The sequence below is a fragment of the Heloderma suspectum genome, chromosome 11 (genome assembly GCF_057233095.1).
Source record: "Heloderma suspectum isolate Gila_16-S chromosome 11, 16-S_ref, whole genome shotgun sequence".
In the NCBI taxonomy this organism is placed as follows: domain Eukaryota; kingdom Metazoa; phylum Chordata; class Lepidosauria; order Squamata; family Helodermatidae; genus Heloderma; species Heloderma suspectum.
Window position 1 is genome coordinate 43,164,388 of NC_139468.1, and position 20,670 is coordinate 43,185,057.

General features: G+C 42.1%; 1 protein-coding gene across 10 annotated transcripts in view; it reads right to left on the reverse strand.

The window, feature by feature from the left end:
• CTDSPL2 (CTD small phosphatase like 2) overlaps positions 1-20,670 on the reverse strand; it is a 45,852-nt gene that overhangs the window by 7,264 nt on the left and 17,918 nt on the right. For 3 of the 10 annotated variants that reach the window (XM_084817649.1, XM_084817646.1, XM_084817656.1), the window contains 7 exons: positions 10,157-10,365; positions 8,388-8,526; positions 6,004-6,153; positions 5,586-5,795; positions 4,929-5,040; positions 3,087-3,198; positions 2,855-2,941 (listed from right to left, as the gene is read on the reverse strand). In XM_084817649.1, coding sequence (XP_084673775.1) covers positions 2,855-2,941; positions 3,087-3,198; positions 4,929-5,040; positions 5,586-5,795; positions 6,004-6,153; positions 8,388-8,526; positions 10,157-10,342 — 996 coding nt within the window. In that variant the 5' untranslated portion in view covers positions 10,343-10,365. Of the gene's footprint in view, positions 1-2,854; positions 2,942-3,086; positions 3,199-4,928; positions 5,041-5,585; positions 5,796-6,003; positions 6,154-8,387; positions 8,527-10,156; positions 10,366-11,640; positions 11,660-12,021; positions 12,116-14,441; positions 14,840-20,670 lie in introns of those variants that run through there. The other 7 variants (XM_084817655.1, XM_084817652.1, XM_084817654.1 and 4 more) reach the window with 6 other exon arrangements.

The window sequence follows — 20,670 nt, forward strand, 5'->3', positions numbered from 1 at the left end:
CATTAGTAGAAAGCTTTGCTTTTAAGCGCTCTTAATGAAAGCCTTATTTAGCTAATGAGGCCCAGAAGACAGCTCCTAGCTTTCACAAACACAACAGGTGTGAAGAGCTGCTATTAACTGAGTAAAGCGAGTCTCTGTTGCCTCACTACTCAGTGGCTTGGAAACCTGACAAGACCCAGCACTGGCCCTAGCAGTCAGCAGAAAGAGATGGTAAAAGCATAAAAAAGGGAACTTCTACTGTCCCAGTAACACTTACCAGAGTACAGTAATCACCTGAACCTTCCCTCCTGGTTATGTTTGGATGTAGTAGTGGAATGCATCAACACCACCACATTTTATCATCATAGTTATTATCTGTACCAAGTTAGTTCTAATTGCATGATGCAGCTAATGAAGTGGCCTCTAAGAATATAACATAAGAACATGAGAAGAGCCCTGCTGGATCAGACCAAGGGCCCATTTAGTCCAGCATTCTGGTCACACAGTGGCCAACCAGCTGTCAACCAGGGAACCATAAGCAGGATGCAAGTGCAACAGCATCCTCCTGCCCATGTTCTTCCAGCCTGCATAAGCTCCTGCTGCAATAAATGTATTAGCCTTTAAGGTGTCATGGACTCTTGGTTGTTTTTGCTGCAGGAGACTAACATGGCTACACTTATGGAATTTGACTGAATGATGATTTTTCAGAGAGTAGCAAAAATATGAAGAAGATATGTCAGATATTAAGTTAATGGGGTTACCAGGTACTACAAAAAAAAAAATACACCCATGCTTCCTAGCCCTTTCCCTTCCTTTACATTTACTTCTCTTTTATCAGAAGAAATACAGCAAGGAAAGTTTGAATGATATCCTGAGGGAACACGGGATGTGCAAGTTGAACAATGAAAATCCAAAAAAAAAACCACGACATGCCACTCCAGGGCAGAAGTGAGCTTCTTGAGAGGCAACCCATTTCTGTCTATAGAGGACAGGTGGGCAACATATGGCCCACGAGCTGCATGTTCCCCTGCAGCGCAGTCCCTGCCACCTCTTGATTTAATTAAAAAAAAAACCAAAATAGTGCTTTGTAGTGCTAGCATGGACAAATTTAGCTTGCAAATGAGCTAAATTTGTCCATTTTAGCGCTATTAAATATTTTTATTTTTTTAATGTTCCCTACGAATGCGCCCCACCGTGCGGGGGGTGGTGGTGGCCCCTGGACCTCCCACAGTTGCTTACCCCTGCTATAGACATAGATGACAATGACTGCTATCTGAAGCACAAATACTCAGAAATCGGTTTCAATGAAAACAATGAAACCTGCTTCCAAGTGTGAGTTTGGCTTGAAATCCAAAGCCAAAGATTAGGACTGATTCTGGAATAATCACAGCTGCAGTTCTTAACCTGTTTATTCTGGAAAAGCTATTAACAAGACTAAGAAGGAAATAGGTTGAGGATTGGAGGTCACTACACTCCCAGCTAAATGTCCCTAAATTTGCAAAAGTTAAGTTTTATGGTGCCTGCTCTGTATTTAACAGCCACCAAGAAAACAAACAACTGCCACAATATCAAGAACCTATTCCAGGCAAGATTTAGGGTCTGTCAAATGCAAACTCTAATATTTAATCTCCAAGATAATTAAATGTGTCCTAGATCACTGAACTCTGTATCACTTGATTTGTCTCAGAGAGATATGCAAAAGTATTCTTTTAAAAAACAATAATGCCATAAAAGAAACATCATAAAACAGAATTTGCTGCTTGGCTATTCTCAGTAAGATGTACCACTGGTAAGAGAGTCAGAAAGCAGTCCAGTTGTAAAAAAAAATATCCCGGCAGATCACAGGAGGAAAAACAAGGCATCATTTGTTTTTCAGACTTTTTTTTTTTTTACTATCTAAAACAGTTAACTGAATCTTCCTATCTCATGTAGTCCAAAAGGAATCTGAACACTGCCATCACCAAACATGACAGAAGAAACCCACGTTTGTTTTTTTGGAAGATCTCATTTTAAGCTTCAGAATTTTGAAGGATTTTAAATAAAACAAAATACAAAATACAAGTTTTAAAATTAGGGTAAAATACCTGGACAAGTGTCCGTTTAAGGTGCCTGATGTCATTCTCCAAAGATACTACAGAGGGGTCCAATATCGTGCGAACTACATGGAGGGAAGCTGTTGCTACTCCCAGGTACATCACACAATAGGGACCTGAGAACAACAGCCGGGGTCAGTGCAGCATCTTTGGCAGTTGCTGGAACACACTTCCTTCTCCTTCTCCTTCCCCTGTTCTTCGCCGGAGAATTGTTGAATGCACAGTGGATGGAAGCTAAGGATATGTTGTGAAGTACAACCAACAGCTAGAAATCTGGCACTCTCCATCAACACAAGCAACTCTTCTCACAAAAGAAGCACCTGACTAGGAATGAAGAGATGAATTTGCTTCTGAAAGCAAGTTATCCCCAGGATCTGAATTTACTTTTGCCCCTTCAGAATGGAGTGTTTAACTAGCATGGATTGGTTTTCTCATGCAAGGAAGTCTGTAGCAAGTTCTTCTCTTGTAAAATAAGCATTTAAAATTCCAGTGTTCTTTCCTACACCTGCTGACAAGGAGAAAACTGCTAGGCAAAAATACAGGTAAGAGGAATTGTTCAACCATTAGGAAATGGTTGAGATCTTTACAACTTCGTGATTTTGCAGCTCTTTTGCAACAATACATCTACTATCTGACAACTGGCCTGACAAAATTTCATAGCATGTAACCACTTAATTGCCTGTGTTTTAGAAGGGCAGGAAGATACCAAGTGCATGATAAGTGTTCACCCATTTAATTCACACAAGCAGGTTTATACTTCACCTGAACATGGTTTTGATTACCTGGTAAATAACATCTTGGAAAAGGACTGGAAATGTAAGTGCAGCATCTTCCAGTTCATTTAGACTACAATGGACTAGTGTTTCATCCTACAAAGAATTTAAAAAATGAGAAGACTTAGCAGGGAGATGGGAAAAATGTATTCTCTGAAATAAAGCCCTCCCGTCTGCAATTTGTTAAGCATGTGAATCCTACAATAATAGAATATTCACTCAATGCTAATGTTTTCCTTACCAAGTCTAGAACTAATGAGAATTCTGGTGTGCTTCTTGTTTTCAGTGGAAGAGCAGGCTTCCGATTAAGTTGTTCTTCTGTTAGTGGTGGAACATGTTTGATGAAGTAGTACCTAGAAGAAAGACAAGCCAAGATACTATTTGATAATAAAACCACTGCTTTAACAGTGCAACTCTTGGGACAGTGAAAAAGTTCAAGATTAATTTTAAGAGATTGGACAGCCACAGGCATGCTAACATAGTGCACAGGCTTGTGAGATGTCTTACACAACACACATCTACACTGGATCCAGGATCTGGTCAGGCGTCATCTGGAGTACTGTGTCCAGTTCTGGGCACCACATTTTAAGAAGGATGCAGACAAACTGGAGAGGGTTCAGAGGAGGGCAACAAAAATGATCAGGGGACTGGAAACTAAGCCCTATGAACAGAGACTGGAAGGACTGCGCATGTTTAGCCTTGAGAAGACTGAGGGGAGATAGGATGGCGTTCTTCAAGTACTTGAAAGGCTATCACAGAGAGGAAAGCCAGGATCTCTTCTCGATCATCCCAGAGTGCAGGACACGGAATCATGGGCTCAAGTGACAGGAAGCCAGATTCCGGCTGAACATCAGGAAAAACTTCCTGTTAGAGCAATATGACAATGGAACCCATTACCTAGGGTGGTGGTGGGCTCTCCCACACTGGAGGCATTCAAGACGAGGCTAGACAGCCATCTGTCAGGGATGCTCTGACTTGGATTCCTGCATTGAGCAGGAGGTTGGACTCGATGGCCTTGTAGGCCCCTTCCAACCCTACTATTCTTTGATTCTATTGTATGATTCCATATAAATATACATGCAATTTAGGAAGCATCTTTTGGAAGCCCTAGAAAGTTTTCCTGTTCGAATCAGAGGGGCGTGTGTGCATGAGAAAATGAGCAAGAGAGAGACTGAAAGCGTGAGCGGGGGATTGAGTATTTATTTATTTATTTCTATACCGCCCAATAGCCGAAGCTCTCTGGGCGGTTCACAAAAACTAAAACCAAACAACACACAATAAAACAATTTAAAATATATAGAACATTAAAACCACATTAAATACTCCATTGAGTGAGGGTATTTTAAGATAAAAACCTTCCTTTGCTCAGGCTTTTAAAGTACCTTAAATGTATTTTAAGTATTGTTGACTGCTCTTTTATTTGCTGGTTTCATCTTTTGTGTTTTTTTGTACACAAGTGGGGCTTGCAAAAAAATGTTGCATTGTGGAGTGCTCCCGTTCAGAGTTTCAGGCAGCTAACTGGGCCCTCTTTCAGGATACTTTATTCTGCTTCCCTCCCCTGCTGGTCTTTCATCTTCCCACCCAAAAAGACACTCTGCAACCAGTGCCCACTGAGCATGCTCATTTCTCATTGGGTTCTTTGGGTTTTGAGGTGTGTGTTTTTTGCTTCCTTAGGGGTTTTCCCCTCTGAAGATTTTTTTATACTTCTGCAAACCTTGGAGTTTCTTGGAGCATGCTGCTGCCTCCCCCTTTTATTTCTCAGTGGCCCCATTTTGGCTACAATTGTGTCAGCGTTCATCAGCTCAGTTCCGTATTAGAGGAAGTGATGCATATGTATTCGTACTGTTTCTAAACTTCATAAAACACCCCAAAATTAATTTTGATGGTGGGTACAAAAAGCTTTCAAATAAATAAAAAAATAATTTAATTGTACTGCTGTGGTTCCTTAACTGTGGCCTGCAGAATTGTGTAGGATTATGCTTAAAATAAATGTAAGTACTATAGCCATAAACACTGACTCATCACTACAAAGCTAACTGACAGAGAAGAGTATTTTGTTTTCTTTCTTTTTTAAATGTAGTACCTAAAATTACAGAGTTCAAATATGAACACATACGGATCAAAGACTTCCCAGTCTTCTTCATAGGTGGCTTCTGGATGAGCCGATGAGTAACCGCTGTCCGGAGATACTGGTGCTAATAAAACACAAAAGCTCCTCATTAGTTCATCTGTTGGGGAAATTTCTTTCTTTTGGCCTTAAGGGTTTTAGGGTCCTTGTGCGGAATATATTGTTTCACCCCTGAAGAAAGGCTTTTATCAATGTTCTAAAGCCTTATAATTTGTCTCCTGAAATGCCCAAGTAATAAACAATAAAAAGGTTAGATATATTTGCCAATGAAAATCTTCAAGTGTCAGTTATCATTTCATAGAGGAAAGTTACTGACATGATCAGCCAAATATATGAGAGACTGAAAATATTATCAATTCCTTAGATTATACTTATATCAGCCAAAAAGAGGTACTTCCCTTGGTAGGACATCTTACCATATTAATCATGGAAAGCCAGCTATACAGACTGCATGATGACACTGGTCCCTCTCACCTGTGTGGAGAAGACTGAAGCAGCATCCTGTGCCCCTGAGTTGTGAGGGTCAGAGGAGCAAAGGAGTACAAGGCTTTCCCCAATGTCAGAACCATGTGCACCTACCTCAAGGAAAACCAAAACATGCCCAGCCCTTACCAGTGAGAGGAGGCAGGTCACGATCAGTCATGTCTTCTACTTCCTCCAAGCCATTGATTGATCTGACTTGCACTGCTTGGCTAGTGTAGGATGCTCCATTAGCTGAGGCTGCAGTACTGGTGATAATCTCATCCACCTGTTCCATATCAAGCTGTTTCACTATTTCTTCAGCTTCAACAGCTTGCCCCGGAGAGTCCGAGCCAGCTGTCCCTGAAATGATGTTTCAATTCATGGGTTGCTATTTCACTTAAAGAATTAGCATGCAGTCCTTTATTTATAGATTTAAGTTTTTAAAAAATCAAAACACACCCTTATTTGCTATCTCTTCCCCAGCATCCAGACAGACAGCAACTCTTTCATAGCCATTTTTATTTTTAGATGTACATAGTATGTAAATGCATCTTTGCATAATACTTGCCATTTTTATTTGCTGGTGAGAAAAAATTGAAGACAGGAGAAAATATGGTCCCCAGTAATGTAGTCCGTGGCGGGCTGCCGGTGGTGGGATTATCTTCCAATTTTCCATTTTGCCTAACATGCTGGTTTGTCATTTCATAATTTCCAGCTTCTAGAATACAGACACAAAACACGTGCACTAAGCCATTTTCGACAGTCACATGTGTTCCTGTTATCATTTTTAATACATAGACTGGAATGACAAAGTTACAAACAGCTCCAAATAAATGTCGGTCCCAAATATGTTTTTTATTTTTATTTATCTAAAGTTATGTTTAGGTCATCTTTAAGGGCGAAACCCTCTCACCCATATTTATAGGTGATGGCAGTAAAGGCAAACGTATGTGTCTTGGCACAATGGCCTGGCTTGGACATAATGCTAAATGATGGCTTAGTATCAAGCATATGAGCTTTGGGCTCCTGTGCACTCCCTTTCCAGTGCAGCTGTGAGGAGACTGGAAGCTTTTGCTTCCATTTTAAATTAACTGCAATTCAGTGTTTTGGCCAAATCTTAAACTGTGGATAATCTTAACAACGGTTTACTGAAACAAGCCAAAGTCATAAATCACAGTTTGAAGTTGGCTTGTTTTAATAAACCATAGTTAAGACTAACCACAATTTTTCTGGGTTTGGACATAATGCTTAACTGAGGTCAGATAAAAATGATCTCCTCAGAATCATGCCAGAGAACAGAAAAGCTAATTTACATAAGAATAAACCCTAGCTTAGTGTTACATCCAAAAACAACTGTGTACAAGTAGCAGGAATATTATTTTGTCCCTTACAACAATGTCACAAGACAATATTCTAAATCTACACAAACACATACTTCATTCAAGAAATAGTTATTTCAAGCATCAAAAACTCTCAATACTAGAACAAGAACATTATGGGTTTGTTTCACAGTAAAAAAAAAAACAGCTATTAAACACTAGAAAAACCATGCTCTCTGCAAACCCACCAGGGCTGATGCTATGGCCTACCATCTCCATGGCACTTAGGCAGGCAGCATCACAATTAGCCAGCTCTAGCTTTGCCAGACCCCCAGTAAGGATATAGACACTTGGCTGCAATTTTTTTTTTTAAAAAAAGAATATACAGTGGCAGCCTATTACAATTATTATCCACAGCTTCTCCAACTGCCCATGGGCACCCACATGCCCAGGGACACCTCTGTTGGTGCCCACCAGGCTCCCTACCACTCCTAATTTTTTACTTTCTTAAGATTTTAAAAATTAATTATTTTTAATGAGGATACTGGCATTCTGCAAAGCACAGTGGTGCTCTTCAGCACCATCTTAATTTGGGTTAAAAAGAGTGGTTTTAATTTGTTTGTTTCATTTATATTCTGCCTTTCCTCCATGAAGCCCAAGGTGGTGTACATGACCCTCCCGCTCTCCAGTTTATTTGCACAGCAACCCGGTCACTGACTCTCAGCCTAACCTGCCTCATAGGATTGTCGTGAGGGTGGAAGAGGAGGACCATGTTCACCAACTTGGGCTGCTTGGAGGAAAGGCAGGATATACATGTAACAAACAAATAAACAAAGTCACCCAGTGAGTTTCATGGCTCAGTGGGGACTTAAACCCAGGTCTCCACAGTCCTAATCCAATGCTCTTAACCACTATACCACACTGGCTCTTGTGTTTTGGCACTCAATCCCTACCTCTGCCTCATACTTAGGTTCTTGGGCAAGTTATTTTTCTTTTAGCCTCACCAGTTTGCCTTCTAGGAAATGAATGTTTTGTGACCCGGCTATGCCCACCATGGCAGTCATTTTATGAAAGGGCAAGCCCCACCCCCATGATAGCCATTTTGTGAGAGCACCCACAACACTTTTAATGTGCCTGCCAACCCAAAAGGTTTGGGGACATCTGGGTTATCCTATTAATACTTCATGGGAAATAATGTGGTTATGCAACTGCAAGACATATAAAAGTGGTCAATTCCATTTCCAGGTTATGATTAGTCGGCATAGTCTATTTTAGGGGATGGAGTACTGAGATGGACACGAGACAACCAGTTTCAAAACATGGATCAATCATAAGCACACTTTAACACCTGGCAAGACAACTGGGCAAGACTTTACTTTCCCATCCACAAAATAGGCATAATGATCTACCTCAGATGGTTTACTGTAAGCATCAAGGAAAAACACCACAAAGCAATTTACACAATAAAGGCACTACTGAACAGGAGATCAATAGTACAGAAACCAAAGTGTACTCCTAGCACTGTAAGTTCAACCCTTCTCTTCTATGAGACCAATGCCAAAAGTCTTAATTACTTCAGTGATGGAGAAAGACCAAAGGCCTCATGAGTCACTGGAGTGGAATATTTACAAACCTCCATTCACTTGACTTTTCCGCCTAACTCGGGAGAGTGGTTTATTAGGCTTGTCTCCTGTTCGAGGAGTGGATGTAATCAAGTTGTCATCTATATCATGTTCAATTCTACTTTTCTTTGCAGGATGTTCCCTTTCATCCTTTAAAATAGAGCATACAATTATAATTTGAAATGCATTTAGGTTACTAACACATGTTCTGTGTCCATTATTACTGATCCTCACTGGTGGTGAAATAGCATCCATCTAATTTTTATTTTCACACTTCTTGTTTCATCAGATTGTTTTGTGAGAGGGGAGAGAAAATTTATCATAAGAGGCTGAAATAAAGGGGTCCCTCATGTTAAAGAAAGGGAAAACAGCACAGAGCCCTCAAAGTGTGATTAGGTGGCCTATTTTGGAGTTTTTGTGTGCCCACAGACTCAAGTTAAGATCCTGTACATCCGAATTAAAGAGTGCTCCACTGTCATCAATCTTTATGACGGAAATTTCCCATTAAGTTTTCATTCTGATCAGTGGGAAGAGGACACATTGGGCCAGTTTGCACAATCATGGTGGCTTGTTTAATCTGCGGCATGTTCTGGCCACCATTTGCCTAATTACCTGCCCAGTAGTGGCCCAGGCCATGGGTTATTTGAGGGCTGTTTCCCCCTGAAACACAACAAGCTGTAATTAGGGATGGGGAAATTTGCACCAACTAAATTTGCATCTTTGGTTTTCTACTGGCCAATTATCAAATTAGAAACTCTTGCATCTGAAAAAAGTGTATACAGACATTACTTAAAAGTATTTAAGTGCTTTCTTTCCAATTAAGAATGACTCCCAATTTGTGCAGCTCTCTCTCTTGTTTCCATCAACTAATCCAGGAAGGTGGTGGAAATGCATGTGCCTGGAAAGCAGTTCTGGTGTTGATGAGGCCAAACAACCTGAAAATCAATCCAGATAATGCGGTTGGGGGCGCTGTCAATCTGGAAGTACGCAATCTGTTTTGGGTGGGGTTGCACTCCCCCTGAAGAATCAAGTATGCAGCTTGGGGGTTCTCCTGGGCCCAGCACTATTTATGGATATACAGGTGCTGCTTGTGGCAACAAGTGCCTGTTACCAGTTTAGAATGATTTGGCAACTGCGACCCTGTCTGGAGAAAGGGGACTTGGCCTCAATCACATATTCACTAGTTACACCAGACTGGACTACTGTACTGCTTTCTATAAGGGGCTGCCTTTAAAGACAGTTTGGAAACTACAATTGATGCAATGCAACCACCACACCCAGTACACTGGCTCTCAATTTATTTCTGGGCTCAATGTAAAGTGCTGGTATTGACCTTTAAAGCCCTAAATGAGCTTTATTTGAAAGACTACATGCATTTGTAGACGCCTACCTGAGCCCTGAGATCAACTTCAGAGGCTCTGATTTCTGGTGAGATCACTAGGGGAGACCAGGCTCACAGGTACCAGGGACAGGGCCTTTTCGGTTGTAGCCCCATGCCTTTGGAAATCCCTTTACAGGGAACTCCAGCAAGACTCTTCTCTTGCGTCTTCTGACTTTAATGCTTATTTCGTAATGCCTTTCCTACATGATTTTTATGTCAACTGAATATGTTTACAACTGATGTGCTTTTAAACTTTTTTATTATGATGTATTTAATGTTTATTTTTGTAAGCCACCTTGGGAAGATTTTGACGTAAAAGGGAGATAAATATCACAAATACATAAATAAAAGATTAACACAGTCCTGTCACAACATAAGAAGCAGTTGCTGAGCACTCACCTTTGGGGTACTTCCTTTAATGAACTTTTTTATTGAAGACAATAAGCCAGTTTCATTTTTCTGAGGTTTTCCTCCACCAACAGGTAAGCTCTCTTCCACCTCTGAGTATTTTCTCTTTACCCTCAATGCACGCTGTGTGTGATTTTGATTTGACTGCTGAGAAGCTTTCCGCGTTCTCAGCCTCATTTTTGTTGGTATCACATGTAAAACTATTAAAAGAACAAGAACAGAAACAGCACTAAGTCCCCAAAGTACTAACCCTCTATAATTATTTAGCATAATTCAAAGCAGGGGAAGGGTTTTTTTTTAACTTAATATGCATTTTATTTTTTTTAAATCTACAGAATTAGATTCTAGCTCCCCCAGGGGCTGAGACTAGCATCTAGGAATTTGAAAAAATTATGCTATCGCTGGCTAGAAAACATCCATTTGACTCTCCAACACTATTAGGACAAGAACAAGATCAAAATACGAGGACTCGAATTAGGCAGACATCTTATCATTCAGGCAAGCCACATTTATAAAGGGGACAGCAGAACATGCTCAAGATATGCAGCACTTTTATCCCAAACCCAAGTTTGCATTTCAGTAAGACTACACAGATGCTTTTTTGGAACAAGACCTATAGCAGAAAAGGGGGAGCTGTTCAGAACGATGGGAGAAATCTAAAATGCATACTTTACGACCCAACTCAAGGGGAAACAAAACCTGCCTCCCACCTAGATTCTTTGTCTGGGCAAGGGGCAACTTTATTTCCTATCCCAACTGTGTCCAGAGACCAGCATCTATTGCTTGTACAGACTGGCGTTCTATGGGAGAAATAAAAGCATCATATCCCCAAGGGAATGCCAAGTTGGCCATTGAGGTAACAAGGCCTCTCCTTCCTTTTGTCCAGTTTTGGAGGAACTGAAGGAAGTACTACAACCATGAGAGTGGAAGAACTGCTGCTATCATCTTTTGGTCTCACTGGCTCTTTTCCATTAGAAGTTCAGCATGACCAAGAGATGGAAGTGGGGAAATTATTTATTTATTTATTTATTTATTTATTTATTTATTACATTTATATCCCACCCTTTCCCCTCTCTCAGGAACCCAACTTACATAATCCTTCCATTTTAGCCTCACAACAACAACCCTGTCAGGTAGGTTGGGCTGAAAGTCTGTGACTGGCCCAAAGTCACCCAGTGAGCTTCATGGCTGAGTGGGGACTAGAACCCGGATCTCCCAGCTCCCAGTCCAACACTCTAGCCGCTATACCACACTGGCTCTCGTGAAATGGAAAATAACATATTATAATAATCATGAACCAAAAATTATTTAAGTCTGACAAGTTACACACATTTACATGAATTAGAACATGTATTGGCAAGCCTGGTCCATATGAAAAGAGTATAAGGAACAGAGGAATTCAAGCAATACCAAGACAGTTTATTAATTTTCTGCATTTACACAATGTAAAAAAAGGGTAAAACAGCCATACATACAGATGTGTCCTAATCACATTCCAATTGGACACGTACGTCTTGGAGGGCAAATGGAAGATGCTATTCTCTCCATCCATATTCACAGACGGGTAATTCAGTGAGTGGCACCTAACACATCCCATATCCATTTCTGGCTCTCCTACACACTTTCCACATGGCTAGGGGCAAGTCACAACCTGTTAGATCCTCAGCTTACCACCTGGGGGAAAAGTCTGTTTGTGTGGCACACCAGACGGAAGGAGACAGGAAATGAACCTCCACTAATGTTTGTAAGCCGCTATGAAACTACAATGATGAGGCAGATAAAATATGCTAAGCCCAAGAGCTTAGTGCACAGGTGACTGACTTAGGGAAAGTTCATAGAACCCACAAAAATATTACCTTATGGAAACACTTAGATTAAGTGGTTTCAATGCATCAAATTTCCTTAAATTCCACAGTGACAAAATATGGGATTACCCTGTGAAAGGATTTTCTGGGACAATAGAAAAAATCCTTAATTAGGTAAAGCTTCAATAAAATGGCTAAGAACTACTAGCTGTAAACAAACAAACAAGAATATATGAAATCTTAACTGGGCAAAATGCAATATGAAGTTATAGCTTTGTCCTTAATTTTCAGTTGCCATTTGAAGTAGCAGATTCATGTTGAGGCACCTGTTTAATTTTGATGGATTTCAGTTTAAAAGCTGCATATATTATTGTAGGCCTATTACCAAATTACAAAATGTGCCTCAGGAATTTTTTTTGTAAGAATATGAATAACAGCATGCTCTAAATAAAGTTATACATCTTGCTGTCCCATGGATTTCAAAGGGAGTAAGATAACAATCCAATTGAAATTCCACGTGCTTAACTTGATCCCTCTGAGGCCCACTGTAATGCATTTGCTAGGCACTTCTAGGATAAGATCTCTTGCATCCACCAGGACTTAGACTCCAGTGTTAAAGCAGGTGAATCTGGTGAGGTATCCAGAGCACAGCCTTTTCCTGCTCTCCTGGGTGAGTTTCAGTTGGTACAGCTCGGGGACATTGACAAGATGCTTGGAGAGGTATGTGCAATCACTTCCATACTGGATCCTTGCCCCTCTTGGCTGATAAAAACTGGCAGGGAAGGAACAGCTGGCTGGGCCAGGGAGGTGATTAATGCCTCTTTGCAAGAGGGGGTGGTCCCAGGCCACCTCAAAGAGGCAGTAGTGAAACCACTCCCCTGGACCTGGAAAATCTTAGTAATTTTAGGCCAGTGGAAAGTGTTCCTTTCCTGGGCAAGGTTATTGAGTAGGTTGAGTAGGTTCTTGAGTAGGTTGAGAATTGAGTAGACCAATTATCTAGATCCATTTCAGTCGGGGTTCAGGCTGGGTTTTGGCAAGAAACAGCCTTGGTCACCCTGTATGATGACCTATGTCAGGAGAGAGACAGGGGGAGTGTGACCTTGTTGATTTTCCTTCATCTCTTGGTGGTTTTCGATACCATCGACCATGGTACCCTTCTGGGACGACTGTCTGAGCTAGGTGTGGGAGGCGCTGCATTGCAGTGGTTTCACTCCTACTTGGATGGTCGGCTCCAGAAGGTATTGCTTGGATAATATTGCTAGGCCCCATGGATTCTCCAGTATGGAGTTCCACAGGGGTCAGTTCTATCCCCCATGCTATTTAACATCTACATGAAACTGTTGAGTGCGGTCATCCGGAGTTTGGGGGCACATTGTCATCAGTATGCTGATGACATGCAGCTCTATTTCTCCTTTTCATCTTCTTCAGGTGAGACCGTCGATGTGCTAAATCAGTGCCTGGTTGCGACAATGGACTGGATGAGGGCTAATAAACTGAAACTCAATCCAGAGACTGAGATGCTGTTGGTGGGTGGTTCTTCTGACTGGATGGAGGGTGCTCAACCTGTTCTGGATAGGGTTGCCCTCCCCCTGAAGGAGCAGGTTTGTAGCTTGGGGGTTCTCTTTGAACCATCTTTGTCACTTGAGGCTCAGGTGGCCTCAGTGGCACAGAGTGCCTTGTACCAACTTCGGTTGGTGGCCCAGCTACGCCCCTATCTGGACAAGGATACCCTAGCTTCAGTTGTCTATGCTCTGGTAATCTCCAAGTTAGATTACTGCAATGCACTCTATGTGGGGCTGCCTTTGAAGAAGGTTCAGAAACTGCAACTCATGCAAAATGTGGCAGCCAGATTGATAACAGGGACCCGAAGGTCCGAACATGTAAGACTGACTCTGGCCTGCTTGCACTGGCTGCCTGTATGTTTCCGAGCCCGATTCAAGGTACTGGTTTAACCTATAAAGCCTTACATGGCTTGGGACTACAATACCTGATGGGACGCCTCTCTCGACATGAACCTACCTGTATACTAACTACACTCAACATCTCCGGCTGCCTACGCTAAGGGAAGTGGGGAAGATGGTGATAAGAGAGAGGGCTTTTTTGGTGGTAGCCCCCAAATTATGGAATGATCTCCCTGATGAGGCCCACCTGGCACCAACATTATTATCTTTTTGGCACCAGGTTAAGACCTTTCTCTCTCCCAGGCATTCGGCAGTATATGGTAAGTGTTTAATTGATCCTGGAATGTCTTATGATTATGGTTGTTTTTGAGATTGTTGCTTGAAGTTGTTTTAGATACATGTTTCTTTTGTGTATATTGTCTGTTCATGTGTTTTTTATGTAAATGGTTTTTAATCTCTGTATATTGTGTTTTTAATGTTTTTAATCTTTGTAAACTGCCCAGAGAGCTCCGGCTATTGGGTGGTATAGAAATGTAATAAATAATAATAACAACTTTGGTTGGATTATACCTTTTCTTGGGAAAAGCCGGGCAGGGAGGCATTTCATGGATCACTGCCTTGTTGTGGCGAAGGGGCTTGCGTAACTCAGTGAAGCCATAAGCTATGCCGTGCAGGGCCACCCAAGACGGACAGGTCATGGCGGAGAGTTCTGACAAAATGTGGTCCACTGGAGAAGGAAATGGCAACCCACTCCAGTATTCTTGCCAAGAAAACCCCATGGAACGTATCACAAGGCTAAAAGAGATGACGCCGGAAGATGAGCCCCTCAGGTCGGAAGGTGTCCAATATGCTACTGGGGAAGAGCAGAGGGTATTTCCAAGTAGCGCCAGAAAGAGTGAAGCGGCTGGGCCAAACCCGAAAGGACACTCAGCTGTGGATGTGTCTGGCGGTGAAAAGAAAATCCGATGCTGTAAAGAACAATATTGTTTAGGAAACTGGAATGTCAGATCAATGAATCAAGGTAAGCTGGAGGTGGTCAAACATGAGATGGCAAGATTGAACATCGACATCTTGGGAATCAGCGAACTAAAATGGACAGGCATGGGTGAATTTAATTCAGGTGACCATCATATCTACTATTGTGGGCAAGAATCCCTTAGAAGAAATGGAGTAGCACTCATAGTCAACAAAAGGGTGGGAAAAGCAGTACTGGGGTACAATCTTAAAAATGATAGAATGATCTCAGTACGAATCCAAGGCAAACCATTCAACATCACAGTAATTCAAGTCTATGCCCCAACCACTGAGGCTGAAGAAGCTGAGGTTGATCGGTTCTATGAAGACCTACAACACCTTCTAGAACTAACACCAAAAAAAGATGTCCTCTTCATCATAGGGGATTGGAATGCTAAAGGAGGAAGTCAAGAAATCACCAGGATAACAGGCAGGCATGGCCTTGGTGTACAAAATGAAGCAGGACAAAAGCTAATAGAGTTTTGCCAAGAGAACATGCTGATCATAGCAAACACTCTTTTCCAACAGCACAAGAGGCGACTCTACACATGGACATCACCAGATGGTCAATATCGAAATCAGATTGATTATGTCCTTTGCAGCCAAAGATGGAGAGGCAGTCAGTAAAAACAAGACCTGGAGCTGACTGTGGCTCAGATCATGAGCTGCTTCTTGCAAAATTTCAGCTTAAATTGAAGAACGTAGGGAAAACCACTAAACCGTTCAGGTATGACCTAAATCATATCCCTGATGAATATACAGTGGAGGTGAGGAATAGATTTCAGGGATTAGACCTGATAGACAGAGTGCCTGAGGAACTATGGACGGAGGTCCGTAACATTGTTCAGGAGGCAGCAACGAAATCCGTCCCAAAGAAAAAGAAATGCAAGAAAGCCAAGTGGCTGTCTGATGAGGCTTTACAAGTAGCTGAGGAAAGAAGGGAAGCGAAAAGCAAGGGAGAAAGGGGAAGATATACCCAACTGAATGCAGAGTTCCAGAGAATAGCAAGGAGAGACAAGAAGGCCTTCTTCAATGAACAATGCAAAGAAATCGAGGAAAACAACAGAATGGGAAAGACTAGAGATCTCTTCAAGAAAATTGGAGATCTCAAGGGAACGTTTTGTGCAAAGATGGGCATGATAAAGGACAAAGAAGGCAGGGACCTAACAGAAGCAGATGAGATTAAGAAGAGGTGGCAAGAATACACAGAAGAACTATACAGGAAAGATCTGAATGTCCCTGATAGCCATGATAGTGCGGTCACTGAACTTGAGCCGGACATCCTAGAGAGTGAAGTCAAGTGGGCCTTAGGAAGCATTAGTAACAACAAAGCTAGCGGAGATGACAGTATTCCAGCTGAGCTATTTAAAATCCTAAAAGATGATGCTGTTAAAGTGCTGCATTCAATATGCCAACAAATCTGGAACACTCAACAGTGGCCACAAGACTGGAAAAGGTCAGTTTACATTCCAATTCCAAAGAAGGGCAACACCAAAGAGTGTTCAAACTACCGCACAATTGCACTCATTTCACATGCCAGCAAGGTGATGCTCAAAATCCTACAAGCTAGGCTTCAGCAGTATGCGAACCGAGAACTACCAGAAGTACAAGCTGGGTTTCGAAGAGGCAGAGGAACTAGAGATCAAATCGCCAACATTCGCTGCATCATGGAGAAAGCAAGAGAATTCCAGAAAAACGTCTATTTCTGCTTCATTGACTACGCTAAAGCCTTTGACTGTGTATCACAACAAACTGTGGCAAATTCTTAAAGAGATGGGAGTACCAGACCACCTTACCTGTCTCCTGAGAAACCTGTACGAGGGTCAAGAAGCAACAGTAAGAACCAGAGATGGAACAACCGATTGGTTCAAAATTGGGAAAGGAGTACGACGAGGCTGCATATTGTCACCCTGCTTATTTAACTTATATGCAGAGTACATCATGAGAAATGCCGGGTTGGATGAATCACAGGTCGGAATTAAGATTGCCGGGAGAATTATCAACAACCTCCGATATGCAGACGATACCACCCTAATGGCAGAAAGCGAAGAGGATCTCAAGAGCCTCTTGTTGAGGGTGAAAGAGGAGAGTGCAAAAGCTGGTTTGAAACTCAACATTAAAAAAACGAAGATCATGTCATCTGGCCCTATCACCTCCTGGCAAGCAGTGACAGATTTTACTTTCTTGGGCTCCAAGATCACCGCAGACGGTGACTGTAGCCATGAAATTAAAAGACGCTTGCTCCTTGGGAGGAAAGCTATGGCAAACCTAGACAGCATAGTAAGAAGCAGAGACTTCACCTTGCCGACAAAGGTCCGTCTAATCAAAGCTATGGTTTTCCCAGTAGTAATGTATGGCTGTGAGAGCTGGACTATAAGGAAGGCTGAGCGCCGAAGAATTGATGCTTTCGAACTGTGGTGCTGGAGAAGACTCTTACGAGTCCCCTGGACTGCAAGGAGGTCAAATCAGTCCATCCTAAAGGAAATCAACCCTGAGTGCTCATTGGAAGGACAGATAATGAAGCTGAAGCTCAAATATTTTCGCCACCTAATGCGAAGAGAAAACTCCCTGGAAAAGACCCTGATGCTGGGAAAGACTGAAGGCAAAAGGAGAAGGGGACGGCAGAGGATGAGATGGCTAGATAGCATCACGGATGCAATGAATATGAACTTGAGCACGCTCCGGGAGAGAGCGCAGGACAGGAAGGCCTGGCGTGCTATGGTCCATGGGGTCACGAAGAGTCGGACATGACTGAACGACTGAACAACAACAACTGAGAGACAGTGCAAGTGCTACCCTCTAAGGCAGGGGTCCCCAACCCCTGGGCCGTGGACCGGTACTGGTTCGTGGCCTGTTAGGAACTGGGCCGTAGGTGTGTGTGAAACCCCCTTACCTTGGGTCCGCGGGGGGGTGGGGGGAGGCGATCTGTCCCCCCCCCCCCGGAATCCTGGCCGGCCCTGGCCGGCTCCACTCCGATGCGAGTCTACGGAGCTGCCGGCCGGAAGTCCGCCAGCAACCCCCCCCCCCCCCCCGCCAGTCCATGGAAAAATTGTCTTCCATGAAACCGGTCCCTGGTACCAAAAAGGTTGGGGTGCTCTACGGCACAGTTCATTCAACTGAGTGGAATGCTAGGGCCAGAGAGTCCTTGGCTTATTTCATATCCTAGCTATCAACCCTCAGTTAGAAATGTACTTAATGGTCTTAGCAACAGTTACCTACAATCCTCTTGATGACAGACCTTTGCTTTCCCAATACATGACACAGGCAGAAAACAATGCTATTTCCACTTGTATTACACATAAATAAAACATTCAAGACTTAAATTAGCATATATATGCAATTCAGAAGTTCTGGGAACCATGGATTCCTGAAAGATGCTCTGTGTATCTAACAGCTCATGACACACAGAAACTCAACAGGTGCAGCATTTACCTTCATAACAAGTTATTCAACAATGCATATATAGTGATAATATAAAGGCTGTCTTTCAAGTTGGAAACTCAAAACAAAGAATTGCCTGACATCAGAAATTACATAGCGGTTTCCTCTTATATCCAGATCTTCAGCCTGCAAAAGCTGGGAACAACACATCAGGAACTGGCAAAGGGCACTGCTACTTGCACTACACTGAGAAATGGAGAAAATAGTAACAGATTGCAGTAAAGAAAGCATCACAGATATGGGGAAACGTGGAAAATATTTTTTTAATTTTATAAAGGATGAGGAGAAATTACCTGTGGCTGCCATACAACTGTGACATAAAAAGCATGTTGGCCATAAGAAAAAATTGCAGTCTATATTAGGGTAGTGTCTTTATTGGCCAACTAAAATGTCACAAAATAGCATGCAGATGTTTTGAGTGCTCTGGAATTCTTCAAGTTAGATAGTAAACAAAGCAATGGGGTGGGGGGAGCTGGCTGCTGCTAAAGCCATGGCGTCAATATTTAGTCACAGTGTTAAGATGGGATGTGGGATGTGGTAGTGGACATTCAAATTAGGCTCTGCTTCTAGGTGTTGTGATGGTTTCAGGTTGCACCTATGACTACCAGGATGAAGAAATAAGCAATGGTTGATTTTATTGAAATATAAAATCCAGCTGTTACCTGGATCTGTGAAACACACACGTTCCTTGGTGGGTGGAAAACAAAAGTAGAGAAAACATAGACGGTCTTTATATTTTGTGAACCGCCCAGAGAGCTTCGGCTATTGGGCGGTATAGAAATGAAATAAATAAAATAATATTAACAAAGCTAGAGATAATTTTAGGTGGTGTACTAGGTAAAAAAAAAAAGTCAATAGAAGCAAAATTAGGCAGCTTTACCTAGGAGAGGGCTTTTTCAGTAGTGCCAGCCCAGCTATGGAACAGCCTTCCCAGGGAGGTTTGCCTGGTGCCTTGCCTGGTGCCATCCCTGTAGTCTTTTCCAGTTCTACCACCCCTGTAGTCTTTTCTGTTCACTCAGGCCTTTGAAGTAATTCATGTGGTCTGGGCCTCTCAGTTTTAAAATCTGTTTAATTTTGGGGTACTGTGAGTTTTGCTTTGTTGTCATATTTTATGTTATTTTTTTATTAATTACATTTATACCCCACCTTCTTCCACTGTGGAACTCAAGATGGCTACATGTGGTTCCCAGGTGGTCTCCCCTCCAAGCACTGACTGGACCCAGACCTGCTTAGCTTCAGCATGGTAGCTGCCTCATGTGCCTTCAGACTATGACCTGGGATTTTACATTACTTCTGATATCATGTTTTCATATTTTGCATTTAAACTGTTTTTATGCTTGTTTATTGTGAGTTGCCCAGAGAACTTTATGCTATGGGGTGTCACACAAATGTTGTAAATCAATGAAATAAAATATAGGAGTTGGTAGGGGATGTACTCTCAGAGAATAAAACCCCATGCACCTGTGAAATGGTCTTGCTATAAAGAGTTTGAACAGTTTTCAGAAGCATAGCCTTTTAAGCATCTAGTAGAAGACATTAATCAGTCCCAAAGTAACATGAATACCTTTGCTAACACCTCCTTCCATAACATCCAGAGAAAAGCCTCTTCTGTATCAACAACTGTGTTTGCTGCAAATGCCTTTTTTGCAGACACTGAACAAAGTTCTGGGAAGCCAATCAATCAACGGGAGTCCGGTTGTAATTGGCAGCTGTTGCTGCCTGTCAATCTAGGACTCTGTATTTCATCCCATTAGGCACAGATTTGTGGAGGATGGAATTGGAGACGTGAGGCAATGTTTTTATGAATATGGCAAATTATACAAAACCGATTCCAGTTGTTATTGGCACAGTTCCTTTACCTCACATATAGTTCAAGGAAGCTATACCAAATTGTCTGAAATTTGCCCTCTTTTTATAATTTAAAATGGAATATCTTTTCATGGGTTGCCAGTGCTAGTAGGTCCTGGATCCATGTATCGATTCTCAGGGTGGTCTTGGATTACTCTGGTATTCTGTTTTAAACTTTTTAAAGGTTTTATACTATGTTTTATCATGTTGCATTTTAGGGTTTTAATTTTTGTGAACTGCACAGAGGCTATTGGGCTGTATAGAAATGTAATAAGTAAATAAATTACAACCATCTCACCTTTCTACTTTTCTTTCCTGTTCTCCCCCCCCCTTCTTCTATCTCTTTACCTTCCCCCCTTCTTTGTGTCTCTTCCCCTTTCCCATAAAAAAATCCAACTGTAATAAGCGATTTTCACTAAGTGAAAATACATAATGTAAAACTACAAAATCTGGGGTTGGGAAGGGAATGGGCTGTGGGTGGGGAGGGATGAGGGGA